The sequence below is a fragment of the Sorex fumeus genome, unplaced genomic scaffold, assembly GCF_029834395.1.
Source record: "Sorex fumeus unplaced genomic scaffold, SorFum_2.1 ptg000122l, whole genome shotgun sequence".
Classification (NCBI taxonomy): Eukaryota; Metazoa; Chordata; class Mammalia; order Eulipotyphla; family Soricidae; genus Sorex; species Sorex fumeus.
Genome location: NW_026606179.1, coordinates 10,964,168 through 10,980,626, shown reverse-complemented (window position 1 = coordinate 10,980,626; position 16,459 = coordinate 10,964,168). Strand labels below are relative to the sequence as shown.

The 16,459-nt window shown below is 58.4% G+C and overlaps 2 protein-coding genes across 3 annotated transcripts; one reads left to right on the top strand and one right to left on the bottom strand.

The window, feature by feature from the left end:
* Positions 1-5,199: 5,199 nt before the first annotated feature.
* Positions 5,200-10,755, top strand: PTOV1 (PTOV1 extended AT-hook containing adaptor protein). Of its 2 annotated transcripts, XR_008795367.1 has the most exons (13): positions 5,200-5,606; positions 7,341-7,478; positions 7,558-7,640; positions 7,703-7,760; positions 7,844-7,951; positions 8,509-8,664; positions 8,778-8,867; positions 8,941-9,014; positions 9,091-9,148; positions 9,220-9,324; positions 10,187-10,384; positions 10,457-10,523; positions 10,629-10,755. XR_008795367.1 is itself a non-coding variant. In XM_056136164.1 (12 exons), the coding sequence occupies exons 1-12, from the start codon at positions 5,436-5,438 to the stop codon at positions 10,466-10,468; spliced, it is 1,251 nt and encodes a 416-aa protein (XP_055992139.1). In that variant the 5' UTR covers positions 5,201-5,435; the 3' UTR covers positions 10,469-10,755. The 2 variants fall into 2 exon arrangements, 1 of the variants encoding a protein (XP_055992139.1); XM_056136164.1 differs by having other exon boundaries at positions 5,201-5,606; positions 10,457-10,755.
* A 337-nt stretch (positions 10,756-11,092) lies between these two features.
* On the bottom strand, positions 11,093-15,825 carry PNKP (polynucleotide kinase 3'-phosphatase). The gene is made up of 17 exons (XM_056136240.1): positions 15,760-15,825; positions 15,357-15,517; positions 14,711-14,757; positions 14,139-14,432; positions 13,462-13,541; positions 13,320-13,377; positions 13,141-13,248; positions 12,867-12,938; positions 12,454-12,502; positions 12,298-12,368; positions 12,135-12,227; positions 11,962-12,058; positions 11,816-11,877; positions 11,626-11,735; positions 11,457-11,544; positions 11,315-11,376; positions 11,093-11,230 (listed from the first exon to the last, which is right to left on the bottom strand). Exons 2-17 carry the CDS (start codon positions 15,505-15,507, stop codon positions 11,113-11,115), a joined length of 1,560 nt encoding a protein of 519 aa, XP_055992215.1. The 5' UTR covers positions 15,508-15,517; positions 15,760-15,825; the 3' UTR covers positions 11,093-11,112.
* Between the last annotated feature and the right edge of the window lie 634 nt (positions 15,826-16,459).

The window sequence follows — 16,459 nt, the reverse complement described above, 5'->3', positions numbered from 1 at the left end:
GCTTGACCTGCCCGATAACCCTCAAATTCAAGCAAAAAAAAAAAAAAGGCATTGCAAGGACCAAACAAAATCACTTGTGGGTCGACTGAGGCCACCGGGCTGCCATTTTGTGACCTCTGGAAGCTGGAGAGGACCGAGGACTAAGCCAGAGCCCTGTGGAAGGCCTGCAGGGGAGGGCTGGGTAGGGGGTAGGGGGCTGCAGGACCACCATTGATACTGTCAAGGCCACTGAAGGAGCAGAAGATGGGCAGAGCGTTCTGGACTGCAGGCCTTGGGGAGACAGGTTCCCTGCAGGGAGGCCTGTGTTTGGTTCGAGACAGATTGACCCAAAAATGTTGCCAGTTGCCTGCTGTTTTGCTAGAAGGTTGGGGTGCCCAAGAGAGCCCCTCTAGGCAGTTGTCAGCCATCAGGGGCTGTTGATTCAGAGAAGCGCCTGGGAAGCTGTGTTGGTTGGGTCCTGTGAGGATGCTTAGGGGACTGACATCAGAATCCACCTGGGTCTGGCACCTGCAAGGCATGTGCCCTCGCTGCTGTTCTCTATCCTGACTCCAGCCTTTCCTGTCTGAACACTGAGTTAGGTGGAGCAAAGGGATTGTCTTGGTCTGGGGGTGGATGTGCATCCGTGAGGTCAGAAAGAAACTTGGGGCTCCATGGGGCCAGACCTGGGACAGATGCAGATCTACTATCGGGATGATGAGAACTCAGCCTGTGCTTAATCGTCAGTATGAGGAAAACTAGGTGGTCCAGTGAATTTTTGGCACAGGAGAGGTGCCAGGTGGCTGGCAGAGCGTGTGGATCACAGATCTTGACACTTGTGGCCAAGATTCCCACTCTGCCTTTGTGCTCAGATCAGGCTGTTCTGTCAACCCACCTATGAAAATCAGTGACTTAATCTGGGTCAGTGGGAGGGGCCATGCAGTTTCCTAAGGTGGGGGGCTATTCAGGAACCACCCCCTTTTCTGATCACCAGTCATTCTAGCTTGTGGTCTTCAGCTGGGTCTTAACCAGGAAGCATAGGGTTGATCTGACCCATGCCATCTGGTCACCCATTGGTTTAGGTTTAGTCCTTTTTTTAGGTTTTGGACCACTTTTGCCAGTGCTCAGGGCTTACTCCTGGCAGGCCTCGGGGACCATATGGGATGCCAGCATAGCAAGCACTCTAACCACTAGGCTCTAGTCCCTGGATTAGTTTGTGATTTTTTGGGGGGTCACACCCAGCGATGCTCAGAGCTTACTTACTCCTGGCTCTGCACTCAAAAATCATTCCTGGTGGTGCTTGGGGCACTGTACAGGATGGTGGTGATCAAACCCAAATTGGCAAACACCCTACCCACTCTACTATTCTTGGTTCTTATTTTAAATGTTTTTAGGGACTGCAGATAGTGCAGGAGATAAGGCACATAAGGCTTTAGCTTATATGTGGCTGCTCTCCCTCCTTGCACCCTCAGCACTTTGATGGGTCACTGAAGCATAGAGCCAGGAATAGCCCTGACAACACAAGTGTGCCCCCATCCCCAATCAACTATCATTTCTAGTTTTGGTTATTGGCATTTTGTCGTTCTGCGACCACACTTCACAAACCCTTTGAACTGTTGCCGGGGGGGTATAGGGGGGTGGGTGGTGGGTGGAGTGGTTCTAATTATTTCCAGCTGTATTTGGAGGTCACTTCTGCTCCGAGCTGTGCTTGTGGGACCATTAGGTGCAGGTATCAACCCTGGGCCTTTGGCATGTGAAACATACAACCAGTCCTTTGTGCTCTCTTCACCCTCCCCCTCCCCCCTTCTTTCTTTTTGCTTTTTGGGTCACACCTGGAGATGCTCAGGAGTCACTCCTGGCTCTGCACTCAGGAATTATTTCAGGCAGTGCACGGGTACCATAATGGATATGCCAGGGATCGAAGGATCGAACTTGGGTTAGCTGAGTGCAAGGCAAACACCCTCCCACTGTACTAGCACCCGCCCTGCCTTCTTTTAAATCAGTTTAGATCACGTGGTTACAGTAGTGTTAAATATGGTGTGGTTGTTTGTTGTTTTGGGCCACACCCAGTACTCTTGATTCTGTGTTCAGGGGTCACTTCTGGTGTTCAGGGAACTGTATGGGATGCTGGGATCCAACCAGGTCTTGTGCTTTCACCCCTCTTCGGTCTCTCCAGCCCCAGCATTTAGGATTTGGATGCACAAAGTTATGGCGTTTTCACCACCTTGAAGTGCCCAAGACCCTCCAGCACTGACCCTCTCTCACCTCATATCTGGGCCTCTTCATCCCTTTCTTCCTCTCCCTCCCACCCTTCCTCTCTGCTTGGGAATTCCAGTGCCCAGCCTAACCCGGAGTTTGTCATTTGATCATCCATTGCCTTGTTTTGCCTGTGTGCCACAGCAAGTAAGCTCATGTATTTGTCCTCTCTCAGATGAATTTCACCATATGATGATGCCTCCAGCTCCATCCAAGGTGCCACAAACTGCAGGATTTCTTTTCTTGGGGGGAGACAGAACAGCAGGGAGGGCACTTTCCTTGTACGCAGCAGACCTGGGTTCAATCCCTGGCATCACAGAGGGTCCTCTGAACCTCACCAGGAGTGGTCCCTGAGCACAGAGCCAGGAGTTAGCCCCCTGAGCACTGCCTGGTATGTTCCAAAAACAACAAAAAGATTCATCTTATAGCCAAATAATAGACCATTGGGTAAATATGCCACAGCCTTTTTAAAAAAATTATTTTTGAGGGGGCTGCTTGGGCCATAACTAGCAGTGCTCAGGAGCAACCACTTGTGGTCCTCAGAGGACCATGTGTGCTGCTCAGGATTTGAATCGGAGTCTTTACCATGCAAGGTGAGTGCCTTAACCCTTAGGTTTTTTCTCCTTCTGTACCACAGCTTTCTTTTTAAAAAAAAAAAAAAAACTTATTTTGGTTTTGGAGGACCATACCCAGTGATGCTCAGAGCTTACTCCTAGATCTGCCCTCAATAATCATTCCTAGTCTTGAGGGACTATATGGAGTCCTGGGAATTGAACTGGGGTCTGTGATGTGCAGGCAAGCACCCTGCCGACTGTGCTCTCTCTCTGGCCAATAGCGTTTTTTTTTTCTTTTTTAACTCCCAGCAATGCTCAGGGGTTATTCCTGGATCTGCACTCAGGAATTACTCCTGGCGGTGCTGAGGGGACCATATGGGATGCCAGGTATCGAACCTGTTAGACCCCCCTGCCCCCCACCTTCTTGGTCCAGCCATCCGTTGTTGGCCATTTGGGTTGTATTAATGCTGCAGTGAACACAGGAGGTGTGAGCCTGGATCTTTTTGCGCTCACAGTTTTGGTGTTCTTTGGGTAGATGCCTAGAAGCAGAATCACTGGGTCCTATGAAAGCTCTGTTCTTTTTGTTTTCGGGTCACATTGGGCAGTGCAGGGGTTATTCCTGGCTCTGCACTCCGGGATCACTCCTAGTGGTGCTTGGGGGAACCATATGGGATGCTGGAAACGAAACCCGGGTTGGCTGGATGTGAGGCTAGTGCCGTCCCTGCTGTACAATCACCCTAGCTTTCGCTCCTCTTTTGAGGTTCCCCACTATTTTCCACAGAGGGTTGACCCGAGGACAGCCCTCCCACAGTGAGGGCTCCTTTCTCACCACCTTCCGCCAGCACTGGTGGTTTCCATGCTTTTCGATATGCACCATTCTCACTGCTGCCTCACTGTCCTTGAGGTTGGCATCTTGCTGTTAAGTGCTGAGGAACACTTTTTATACTGTTTCAGGTGTTACTGGCCATCCTTTTGTCTTTTTGTGGTGAAGTTTCTATTCACATCTCCCCATTTAAAAAATTATTTTTGGGGTGGTGATGCTCAGGGCTTACTCCTGAATCTGCACTCAGGAATTACTCTTGGCAGTGCTTGAGGGACCAGGGATCAAACCCTGCTCAGCCACAAGCAAGGCAAACGCCTTACACTCTTTACTCTGGTCCTTTGCCTCAGATCCATCCCCGCTGATTCCCAAGCTCTGTCTAGACGATCTTCCACCACCCTGGGCCACGTCTCTCACCTCTATCACCCAAAGAGGGGCCCTCTGCCCCTCTCTGCCCACCCAGATGCTCTTCTCTCTCTCCCTCTCACTAGCGTGTCTGTACAGAAACAAACCCATTAGCTTTCACCCCATTCTCTCACCCTCTGGGACTCCCTGCTTGAAAACAGTGATGAAAACAGGATGGCTCCCATTGCATCCCTCACACTGGCGCTCCTCCCTGGGCCCATTATTATGATTTTTGGTTTATTTTCTGGGACACACCCTATAGCGCTCAGAGCTTACCCCTGGCACTGTGTTCAGGGTCACTCCTGGTTGGGATTGGGGGACCACATGGGGTGCTGGGGATCAAACCTGGGTGGGACCTGCCCTTAGCCTTTACTCACTCTGGCCAGAAATAGTACAAATAATGATGGTTCTTAACAAAAAGGGGCATTTAAGCCTTTACTGTGACCAAATACAGATACGAATACTTTATCAACACTTTGGATCCTCATAACCACTTAAGGGCTCACTATGTTTCCACACTTCAGGAACATATACATCATACACAACTACTGGTGAGTGAGGACACAGTGAGTGAATTAAAGTAAGAGGCGAGTGAAAAGAGGCTGGAGGGGGTGCACAGCGGCGGGTGGTGCCTGGGTGATGGAGCGCGATGGGCCTGCATCACAATTTAGAAACTCCCTGGGTGCCTGGAACTTGCTCAAGCGCCTAATCTGCAAGTGACTTTCACTCCCCCGAGCTCGTGTGATACCCGCCCCGCCAAGTTCGGGTTTCTCAGTTCTCTAGGTGTAGTGGATCTTTCTCCTCCATGTCTTCCCTGCCACACCTCCTAAATCGGTTTCTCAGCGGTCCTACTTGGTTCCCCTAGATTCTCAATACAGCCCCGCCCCCTCACGCTCCTGAGTCTCCCCCAGTACTAGGGTGGTATGTGCCGGCCAGGCCCCCACCACACGGTTGGTTGACACATACCACGCCCCCGTGACAGTTGCCTCTCCGTACACGCCCCTTCACCACGCAGTTGGCCAGCTCCGGCCACGCCTCCATCGACGCTTTAGGCATTATGGCCACGCCCCCAGCGGCACCTCGGCACCCAGCCACGCCCCCTAACGACTTTTCGGTGCTTCGGCCACGCCCCCAACGACTCCTCGGCACTCAGACCATGCCTCATGACGACTTTTCGACCACGCCCCCGGACGACTCTTCGGCGCTCCGGCCACGCCCTTTGGCGCACGCGCTTGGTACGCGGCGCTCCCTCCTCGCTCGCCGTAGTGGTTCGGTCCTCTCGTGCGACCCCTCTCCGGCGCCGCGTCCCTAGCTCTTGGTACAGTCCAGCCCGTCTCCCCAAAGCCGTGCATCCGCGCCCCTCAGTCAGTGCAAGCCGCAGCCCTCCGCGCGCGGCTAGTGGCAACCCTCGGCCCGCGCCTGCCATGGTCCGTCCGCGCCGTGCCCCGCACCGCTCAGGCGTTGGGGGCCCCCTTGGGGGTCGTGGCCGCCTACCGCGGCCCCTGACGCTGCGCGCCGTCCGCTCGCGATCCTGGCCCGCCGGCCCCCGGGGCCCGCAGCCACCGCGAATCCGAGCCCGTTCGGCTCCTCCCATGGTGAGCTCCCCGCTCGTTTTCCAGAGTCTTCCACGGCCCCGCCCCCGCGGCCCCTCCCCCGGGTTCGTGTCTTTGTCCGCGGCCCACCCCGCCTCCCCCCATTCGGGGTTCTCCAAAGAAAGCCAAGCCCGGGGGCCAGGTTTCCCCCCCATGGAACCCCCCGGGTGGTACGCGCCGTGCTCTCCCCTTTGTTGTGCGTTCTGGCCGGGGCGGCGGGGTGGGGTACGGAGGCGGGGAGGGCTCAAATTACTGCTGACTCCGCGGCCCGATTTAAACGCGGGTGGGGGGCGGCCGGTGTGTGCACCCATCTTTGCAGTTAGAAAGTTGGGTGACTGGACTAGGAGCTAGGGGCTGGCGGAGGGAGCCGCACCCCCAGGTGTTGCTCTCGGGAATTTGCCGCCCGGGCTGCGCGGGGCCGGGACGCTCAAGACTGATCCCTCCCGACTTGGAGACCCACCGGGATTGCAACTCCGCGGACTTGGCGCGCGCGGCGTGCGCTGTCGCCGCTGCCCTCGCTGAAGTTGGCCCCGAATCTTGGCCGTGGCTCGCAGGCGCTGCTGCGCCCAGCCGCTCTCTTGACTTTTGTTGAGTTAAATTCGGCGGGGGCGGGTCTACACCGATCTCTTGGTGGCTTCCCGACCTGGACACCCTCCCGGAACCGAAATCCGCATCCCCCGCGTTAGTCTCTCGCCGAGAGTGCACCAGCACCTACTGCGAGAGGTGCATTTCGGGGGAGCTCACCCCGCGTATTCCTGCCCCTGATGCGGGTGCGCCACAGTTCCACGTTCCCTAGTTCCCTGTCACCAGCCTATCACATCCCCTTCGAAAGGGTTCAGCGGGCCCGCCCCGTAGAACCAACTTGTTCTGGAGTCTGCGCAGAGTGGAGCATTCGGGTGGTTCTGGTTCTTGAACCGTCTGCTGTGGTCCAGCCCAGCCAGCTCTCACACCTCTGGGCAGGGCACCGCAGGACTGGACTCTTTTGCCAACTGCACTGCCCTCTGAACCTCCATCTCTAGTTCCCCTTGCACAGTGGGTCACCAGCACTGACCATACACCACTCACCTTCTTTCCCCACCGCTGATGTGGGTCTTCTACTTCTTCCTGTCCTGGTCGTTGTCTTCTTAAGGCCCACAATAAAAAACTTCCCCTCCTGGGCTAGAGCTTCCCCGGGTGCTTCATCTGCTGCTCAAAAGCTTCTCCTGAGTCAATAGAGGCACTGTGTGTGGTTGTGTGTGTGTGGTGGTGGTGGTGGTGGGGGTGAGCGGTGATCTTTGGCTTTGCTGCTGTGGGGCTGTTACCTCGCTGGCTTCTTCCCCTTGGCCACTTGCTGGAAGCTTCTGTTTCTGCAGCGGTTCACCGCGAGGGGGGCTGGGAAGCCCCTCTAGGCCAGCACTTTCCTCCCTGCAGCCTGTGGTGGGTGACAGGGACTGGCCAGCGCCATCCCAGAAAGATTGGGGTGGAGGGGAAAGGCAGGGAGTGGCAGGGCCTGGTACTAGCAGCTGACTCCTGATTATGTTGGGGAGGCGGTGGGTGAGATGGCACAGACCCTGGAGGAGGACAGCTCTTAGGGACTCTTCTAGCTCCCAAAAGGTGAGATTGGGAAGGTGGCATCACCTTGGGGTATTTAGACCTGTCAGAAGGTTTGTTCAGGGCAGGAGTTCTGGAAGGTGGGATTTGGGGTTGAGTGTGGGGTTACTGTTGTCCTCGCTTCACGATGCTCCCCTCTCTCTGCAGCAAGGTGCCCGGGTCTTTGGGGCTCTGGGCCCCATTGGGCCGTCCGCACCAGGGCTAGCTCTCGGGGGCCTGGCAGTGGGCGGCCATCGTCTGGGCAGTAAGCTGCTGGCCTGGAGTGGCATCCTGGAGTGGCAGGAGGTGAGCGTCCATAGGCAGGAGAGGTTGCTAAGGGGGGGGCACGCCCATGCACCCCCTCACTCAGCCCCTCCCACTGCAGAAGCGCCGGCCTTATTCGGACTCCACTGCCAAGCTGAGGCGGGTGCTGCCGTGCCAGGCCTATGTGAACCAGGGCGAGAACCTGTGAGTGGGAGGCAGGGTGGGTGGGCGCGGGCCTGGGGCGCCCCTGACTCTCCTCCCCGCAGGGAGACGGACCAGTGGCCGCAGAAGCTGATCATGCAGCTGATCCCACAGCAGCTGCTGGTGAGTGGCCCCCATGTGCTCCCCTGCCTTCCAGCTGAGCACCTTGGCCCTGGCCCTGACCCAGGGTCCCTTGTCACCCGCAGACCACACTGGGCCCCCTGTTCCGCAACTCGCAACTGGCTCAGTTCCACTTCACCAACAGAGAATGTGACTCACTCAAGGGGCTCCGGCGTGTCATGGGCAATGGCTTTGTGAGTGGGGGCCCCTGCAAAGCGCCATGTGGGGGGCAGGGGGGTCCAGAGTCTCCCTAGGAGAGCAGAGCAAGACTCCCTGGCCCAGTCTTCTGGATTCGGTTCCCGCTATAAGGCAGGAGACAGGGGAACCAGGACTCACTCAGTTTCCATGCCTGTTCCCTGGGCTCATGGGGTTCACAGATTTGGGTCCTGGAAGGTGCTGGGGAGCAGGGCGGGGCAACAGGAGGTTCAGTGGGTGCCTGTTGGCCGAGGGGGGGGGGTTGAATGCTCTGTGCAGGGAGTGGGGTACCTGTGCCACCTGAGTTCGTGGCTCAGTACCCCTTATGGGATGCCTTGTGGTCAGTGGCACCCCATAGCTCACCCCTGAGCAGTTGTAGCTGGGCGGCTCCACGAGTCTCCTCAGAAACTTGGGAGTTTCTATACAGACCCCACCTGTGCCCAGCAACAAGAGCTTGTCAGGATTCTCTCCCACAGATGCCTCCCCTGGCTGATGGGGAGCTGTGCCCGGGCCCTGGGGCTCCCCGACCAGCCCTGATCCTTGTCCCCGCCTGCAGGCGGGCTGCATGCTGTTCCCGCACATCTCCCCGTGCGAGGTGCGCGTGCTCATGCTGCTGTACTCGTCCAAGAAGAAGATCTTCATGGGCCTGATCCCCTATGACCAGAGTGGCTTCGTCAACGCCATCCGCCAGGTCATCACCACGCGCAAGCAGGTGCTTCCCCATCCTCGGGGTGGCCGGGCCCTGTCTGTCTGGAGGAGCCAGAGAGGCACTGAGCGGTCCAGGGTGGTGTAGGCGGGTACTGACTGCTGCCCTCTCCCCACCAGGCTGTGGGCCCCGGCGGGGTGCACGCCGGGCCCATCCAGATTGTCAACAATAAGTTCCTGGCATGGAGTGGGGTCATGGAGTGGCAGGAGGTGAGACTTAGGGCCCTGGGGGCTGGGCCCAAGGCGCCTCCCAGCCCTCATGGAACCCCCTTCTCCCCAAAAGCCCAGGCCTGAGCCCAATAGCCGGTCGGAACGGTGGCTGCCGGCACACATTTATGTGAACCAAGGGGAGATCCTGTGAGTCGGGGGCTGGGGGGTGAGGGGTGGGGACGCTGGCTAACCCGGTCCCTGACCCTGTCCCTTGTGCCTGCAGGAGGACTGAGCAGTGGCCTCGGAAGCTGTCCATGCAGCTCATCCCACAGCAGCTGCTGGTGAGTGTGTGGGTGTGGGGTGCCACGGGGTGCGGGTGCTCGAGCAGGGCTGCAGCCTGAGCTTCCCACAGACCACGCTGGTGCCCCTGTTCCGGAGTTCACGCCTGGTGCAGTTCCACTTCACCAAGGATCTGGAGACGCTGAAAAGCCTGTGCCGGGTCATGGACAACGGCTTTGTGAGTGGACACGGCTCCCCTGAGGGCTGCAGGGCCAGAAAGATCTGCCAGTGGGGTCTGGAACATGGCGGGGCCACACCCCCTGGAGGCACAGGCTAGACTAGAGGTGCTGACTCAAGTCTGGGGGGGGGGGCGTCCTTTCTTGCTGGGGCTGTTTATCGGCCTTAGGGTGAGGGCCTGTGCTTCAGAAGCTGTGGTGTTGGTCCCATGCTGGGGGTTGGTCCCCTGTAACCCCAGTACTTTGGCTTGTCTGAACAGCCACAAACTGAACTGGGTCTTCTTTTAAAACGTTAGTTGCGGGGGGGCTGGAGCAGTAGCACAGTGGGTAGGGCATTTGCCTTGCACACGGCCGACCTGGGTTCGATTCCCAGTATCCCTTATGGTCCCCTGATCACCGCAAGGAGTAACCCCTGTGCATGGTCAGGTATGACCCCAAGAAAGAAAAAAAAAAACCCAACTTTGGGGCCAGGGCTGGAACAGTAGTTCAGTGGGGAGGGCATTTGCCTTGCATGCCACATATCTGGGTTCGATCCCCAGCATCCCATATGGTCCCCCAAGGACTGCCAGGAGCAAGTCCTGAGTGCAGAGCCAGGAGTAACCCCTGAATATTGCTGGATATTACCCGAAAAGCAAAATATAAATAAGTAAAATAAAACTTTGGGGCCTAGAGGGACTCAGAACGATGTGTCCACGGTGAAGCAGCTGCCTGAGTCGCAGCCTGGTGCTCTGGTGACCAGGCTTCTGCCTGGGCCCCTGTCACCATGCCCCCATGATGACCCTGGCTCAGCAGGGACCTGGTGGGCTCAGGGTGTCCTGTGCCTTGGGGTGACCCTGGCGTACTGACCGGCTGGCCCCCGCACAGGCGGGCTGCGTGCACTTCCCGTACAAACCCCCGTGCGAACTGCGCGTGCTCATGCTGCTCTACTCGTCCGAGAAGAAGATCTTCATCGGGCTCATCCCGCATGACCAGGGCGGCTTCGTCAGCGGCATTCGCCGCGTCATCGCCAACCAGCAGCAGGTGCTGCAGCGGAACCTGGAGCAGGAGCAGCAGCAGCGCGGGGTGAGCGGGATGGGGTGGAGGTGGGGCTGGGGGCCTCTCTGTGCCACCCTGCTGACTCCTCCCTCCCCACAGATGGGCGGGTAGTGGCCATCCAGGCTGGCCCCTCTAGGAGTCACAGACAAAGCCCCTGTGCAGACTGGTGAGTGGCCCCTGGTCCCCGCCTGAGCCTGTGGGTTCGCCCCGCGGTGTGGGGCCCTGGGAGCTGCTCCAGTGCCCGCCAGCTCCGCCCACTGTGGCCCCCCAGGTCAGAGGCTTCTGAGCAGGGGCCCCCCAGGAGCTGCTGCTGCCCAGCGCGATGGAGGCCATATGCCGAGATGCCTCTGAGGATGGTCCCTTCTCTTCTGCGTTCCCCCAATAAAGTTTTAAATGCCCTTCTGCCCCTGTGATCACTGGCAGACGCCAGGGAGGACAGGCTGGGTGGGCACGGCAGGGCTCCGGGCTGCTCTGCAGCCTACCTTGGTTTCACACCTCTGGCCTCAGGCACTGCCTCTCAGCCCTGGAGCACCACAGGTGTGGCCCAGGTCCTTCCCTCACAGTTAGTTTTCAGGAGAGCAACTCACGGCGGGATCTGACGGTCCAGACCCTTGTCCTTGGAGCACATCTTGGGGTCCCCTAGCGCCTCTGCCTCCATCCGGAGCATGAGGTGGCCTGGCATGGAGAGGCCCCCAGCCCCGCTACCCCCTTGGAAAATGTGGCGAGGCATGGAGAGCAGAGGCCTTTATTGGGGCTTAACCCTCAGAGAACTGGCGGTACAGCCGCTCAAGCTGGGGCTCCAGGTGCAGGCGGAAGGGGATCTCCAGGATGGCTGAGAAGCCTTCTGCCAGTGTGGGGGCCTCAAATTGCTTCCTGTGGCGAGGGACCTTCTGTTAGGCCTCCTGTCCCTGCTGCCTCCCCTCGCCCAACCCATCTTCCTGCCACGGCAGCACCTACCTGTAGCCGAACATGACCACGTCCGACACATGGGCATGTGTTGAACCCGTCATCTCCCGGAACTGCAATGGGGGAAAGAGAGTGAGGAGTGGGGGGACTGCCGGGGAGGTCGGTGGGGAGGAGAGGTGGCATGGGTGCTCACCCGGTTGTTGTGGCGCGCTTGCTCCAGGGTGGCACTGAAGAGGAAACAGCGGCAGGGCACACCTGCGTCCTGGGCACACTTGAGGTACCTGGGTACCGGATGCATCCCACAGGTTAGGCCTGTGAGCTGCACAGCCCCATGGGGACCCAGGGACCCTCGGACCTGGTACCTGGCTCGAGTTGGGACGTCAGGGTTGGTGTTGTCGATGACAACGCGTTTCTTCTGCCTCAGAGCCGCCTCACAGGTGGATACGCAGCGCTGCCAGGAACCCAGTGAATCCTGGGGGGCAGTATTGGGTCCTGAGACTGGGGAGCAGACAGATGCGGGGAGGGGGTGCTGGAGCAGGGGTTTGTTCCTACCCTGTTCACATGGACGTAGCCTGCAGACACGAGGTGCTTCTGGACAAAGGTGGACTTTCCAGCTGGAAAGGGGGTACGCTGTTAGTAGCCACCCCAGGATCCAGAAGGGACTGAGGCTTCTCACGGGAGTCAGGGCAGTCACTCACCCCCTGGGAATCCCACGGCAACCACCACCTCTGGGTCAGCGCTTAGGAGGGAGCTGGACTCAGGGAGGCAGATTGGCCCTGATGGGGACACGGTCCTCTGGGAGGGGCAGACACAAATGAGACCCACACCCCAGCTCTGGGCAAAACCCCATCCCCTGCACTCGGTGCCTCACCGGGTCGAAGGCTGGGAGCTCAAAGGCTGCCGTGGGCCACTTGAGGAAGAATTCCTCCGGTGTGGCGAAGGGCAGGCTGAGGTTGAGGGCAAACTGGAGGGTGGGGAGGCAGAGGTCAGAAAAAGTGGGGGCAAGGGGGCAGGCTCAAGAGTGGGGTGCTCACCAGGCGGTCGGCACAGGAGAAGTCCTTTTTCTTCTGCCCAGGGGCCCAGTTGGCAGGTCTACCGGCAGCATCTGAGGCAGAGGGGCACACATCCCTCAGTGACCCCGGATCAGCGCACAGATCACCACACCCGCCTCCTGTGTCCCTGGCCCTTACCTCCCACGAAGATGCTGTCACTGAGGGATATGGGCACACCCTCATTGGCCTGTGGAGGGGACAGGTAACAGCCGCAGTAAGAAACTGGTTCCTGCCACTCGTCCCCTGGGTGCCAGTTGGTCCGTGCTCTACGCTATCCTGGCAGTCTCTGCGCCTCATGTCCAGTCCAGCCAAATTCTACCCTAGCCTCCATCCAGTTCCCAAGGCCCCTGGGTGGTTCTGGGACCAGCTTTGCCCGCTAATCCCCTGATCACCCACCAGGGGGCATGTCCCCATCTGCCATCCACTAACAGCATTGGACTGAATCCTGCCCCTGAACCTCAGGGGGTCACTGTCACCCCAATCACATGAGTCTCCCCACTGTCCCCAGCCCTCTTCAGTCCTCCCAAGCCAATGTGCACAGCCTGGCTCACCTGTTCTCGCAGATAGTCCCACATGCCGGTCACAGGCTTCCGATACAAGCCCGCGTGTGTGGCCACGAGCACCTGTAGACCGGGAGGCCAGACACTGGATGCTGCCCCCAGCCCACCAGTCCCAGAAGCGCTACTCTAGTCCCATATACCCCCCAGGAGGTGCTGCTGCCTGGACTACTTCATGTGAGAGCCTCAAAACCCCTCCTCCTGATATGGTGCTAAGTTCTCCAGGGGGCAGCCCCGCCCTGTCTTGGGGTCCCTCGCCCCACTGTACCTGAAACGGGACCCCAAGCTTCTCCAGCACTGCCTCCACCTTGCCCTTGAACTCCTCTGCGGACAGCTTCCCACGGCCGATGCCCATCTGGTTGGTGAAGATCACCAGCTGGGGAGCAAACAGGGGTCATGGGGCCCTCTTCCCTGGGGCCAGCCCCCTCTTGGCCACCCCACACCCACCTTGTAACCATCAGCCTGCAGCTCCCGAAGTTTCTTTGGAATCTCGGGATACAGGATCCTGCAGCCGTGGGGCAGTGGCAGGTGACGTGGGGTCCAGGGCTGGTGGCCAAACCCTGCTGCTGCCCGCCCCCTGGCTGCTCACCTCCAGTCAGTGGGGCCCGAGGGAAAGACCTTCCCACTGCGGGTGCAGATGAGTGTCCCGTCCAGATCAAAGGCGGCCACCTGGTGGTACCCAAGAGAGGAGGATAGCACTGTGGTCACATCTGCCCCCGCACAGGGCCCGCAAGGGAAATTGAGCCAGTGCCTACATCAGCTCTAAGGTCCAGCAGGAGATGGCCCCCAGCTCATGCTGCAGAACCTACATCCAACTCGCTGCCTCCCTTCAGGCTTCCTTTGCCCAGCAGGAGTTTCGGTTGCTGACCCCTCAGTCCCTGCATGACCAGCTGCAACAGGTTCTGGAGCCGGAAGGCCTGGGTTTGATTCCCACCACCTCACAGCTCCTGGGTGCTCCTGGGTGTGTGTGCCCCCCAAACTGACAAAGCCAAAGCAAACTACTCCAGCCAACAAGCAAACAGAAATAGGAACGAGGCTCTCCTTGGGTGTGCACTGTGCTGGGGAGAGAAATGGGCTCCACAGGCAAAAAACAGGAGTGCCGCGCAGTATGTCTGTCCAAGAAGCATGGCCGGGGTCCTGCCTCAGGCCCCCAACTGATCATCAGGTTCCCTTCTCAAAAGGGTAAGTGGAGGGTACTAGAGGCCATCAGACCTGTCAGGAGAGCACCAGCGGGGACGAATTCCGGTTGCCTTGGGGTTCCCTCACCTTGTCTCGGGCTGTCACACCGGGGGCTGTGAACACCAGCAGCTTCTCCAGACTCTCCCAGCCCGGAGATGCCTTCCGCACGCGCTTATTCGGCTGCTCGATGTTCTCCTCTGGGGCTGCTGGCGGGGTGCCCGGCGGAGTGTCGGGCTGGGATCCGTCTGGGGGCCTCTCTTCCCAGCGTAGGGTCAGGGGATAGAGGCCGTTGACCAAATACAACGTGTCCCCCACCCCCAAAGAGCCCTGTAATTCTGGTTTCAGCTCTTGCGTCCCAGCAGTTGAAGGGTTGACTCCCAGCTGCAGAGAAAGGAGAAGCTGGCACTGACTCTGCCCTCCCTAGTGGCCTCCTCCAATCAGGTATCCCTACCGCCTGCCAATCAGACCACTTAGCCTCGCCTCCTCACTGAGGGCCACCAATCAGCTTTAGAAAAGTTAACAGGCGTCTTTTCCAATTGAAATAGGCTCCTTAGAATTAAATGAAACTTCAGAGCTCTACTGGCCACTCCCATTTTCCCCGGGGATAGTGTTTTGCTCCCAGACCGGTGTATTGCCGCCCCTGGCTAAGGCCCAGGTACCTGCTTCACGGCCACGGTCCGGGTCTCCAGGTCTGCAAGCAGCTCCACTGAGGGGCGAGGGGATGGAGTCAGGATTGATAACCCTTTTTGGTGTCGTCTCCCTCAATACTGAAGCTCAGTCCCAGGAAGGGGCTATAACACTCATTTGAGAAGGGGCCGCAGTTTATCTCTAAGCGGGGACGGCTCACTCCCTGACATGCCAAATGAAAGCCTCCAGACTATGACGCTGTGGTTCGCCCAAGGCACTGGGGCCCTTTTCCATGCTTTAGAACGCGGAAGTGGCCTTAGATATAGGAGATACAGGTCTGGGCGTGGCCCACCATGCTCCTATACAATTTTCCTTCATGGGATCGGCTGTATCTCTGACCAGGTTCTTGTCCTGCCTGTGAGTATCCACTGTCTCGGGATTGGTTCACTTCCTTCCCACACTAGGGTCTGGCTAGTCCTAGATCTGGCACTGCCTTTTTCTTTCTGCGCTAGCCAGAGGATGCCTATCAATCTCATGACCGGCTCACCCACACAATTCACCGATAGCCAAGTAGGTCTCCTACTGGCCCGACACGACGCTTTCTGGATCAACCAAGTCCGAGGGGCCGGGTTCCCGCGCCTTGAAGGCCACATATTCTCCGTCTAAAGGCCTGCCCACCTTGGTTTCTCGAACACTTCCGGTCGGTAACTTGGGTCAGGGGTCCCCGGCCCAGGACCAAGGCTTTCCCGTCCAAGGGCAGGAAGATAGGAGGCGCTCCTCCAGAGGGGCTCTCCAGCCACAGACGGCCTTGGGCCTCTGCCTTGGCCATTCTGGCCGCCCTAAGAGAAAGGAGATAAATAGATTTTGAGTAGCAGGTCGCCAGCAGCGGGCGCCAGAAAAACCCGCCTTCTCAAGGATTCCCGACGTTCGCTAGGAAGTCTCATCCACTCGCCGGCCTCAAACTCCGCCGTCTCCCAGGCTACGGTGCCGCTCCTTCCTTCGGGTAGATCGGGCCCTCACGGGCTTTTCAGGGTCCTGATCGAGACTCTAACGCTCTCCCTCCCCGGCCACCCAGGCTCACCCGTGCCAGCCGCTCGCGCTCTCTCGTCCTAAAACACCCAGGAAGTCCTGCCTGAGGCTCCCTGGCCGAAGGACTACTGTTTCTGGGCGAGCGGAAGTGACTCGGAATCCCGGGGGCGGGGCTTCCGAGGGGAGGCCCCGCCCCTCCCCGAGCCTGGCTTTAGGTCCTGGGCTTCTCCGCCCTCCCTCTCTCCCGTTGCAATGGGAGACACAGGCCAGCAGGGGCGGAGGTTCTATGTATACAGGTATTTCTCTTTTAAGGTTCAACTCTGATTAGCTTCCCTGGAGGTTTATCAGGTGGAGAAATGCCCGACCCCGATAACACCTAGTGCTCTGATTTTGCCAGGTGGGAACAATCGTTTCCACCTCGGGATCGTTGGAAGATTAGACGATAACGCTAATACGAGTAGGTAACATGAAAGTGAGAGATGGTTGGGGCTGGAGCGATAGTACAATGGGCAGGGCGCTTGTCTTGCACGCGGCCACCCGGGTTCGATCCCAGGCACCACGTATGCGCCGCGTCCCCGCAAGCCCTACCTGAAGTGATCCCTGAACACAGAGCAAGGAATAAGCACTGAGTACCATCAGGTGTGGCCCCCAAATAAAGGCAAACAAAAATTGCCCCTACTGATAGCACTCCCCAGGAGGTGAAGGAAGTGTGAGAACCCTTGTTTACTTGAGTCTTAACTCCTGAGGCTGGA

Excerpts from the sequence above, each read along its gene's own strand:
- PTOV1 (XM_056136164.1), top strand. The coding sequence starts at position 5,436 with ATGGTCCGTCCGCGCCGTGCCCCGCACCGCTCAGGCGTTGGGGGCCCC. Across the intron at positions 7,479-7,557 it reads GCATCCTGGAGTGGCAGGAG|AAGCGCCGGCCTTATTCGGA; the intron begins GTGAGCGTCCAT and ends CTCCCACTGCAG. Across the intron at positions 9,149-9,219 it reads TCATCCCACAGCAGCTGCTG|ACCACGCTGGTGCCCCTGTT; the intron begins GTGAGTGTGTGG and ends AGCTTCCCACAG.
- PNKP (XM_056136240.1), bottom strand. The coding sequence starts at position 15,507 with ATGGCCAAGGCAGAGGCCCAAGGCCGTCTGTGGCTGGAGAGCCCCTCT. Across the intron at positions 11,878-11,961 it reads TGCCGTGGGATTCCCAGGGG|CTGGAAAGTCCACCTTTGTC; the intron begins GTGAGTGACTGC and ends CCCCCTTTCCAG. Across the intron at positions 11,231-11,314 it reads GTGGTCATGTTCGGCTACAG|GAAGCAATTTGAGGCCCCCA; the intron begins GTAGGTGCTGCC and ends CCCTCGCCACAG.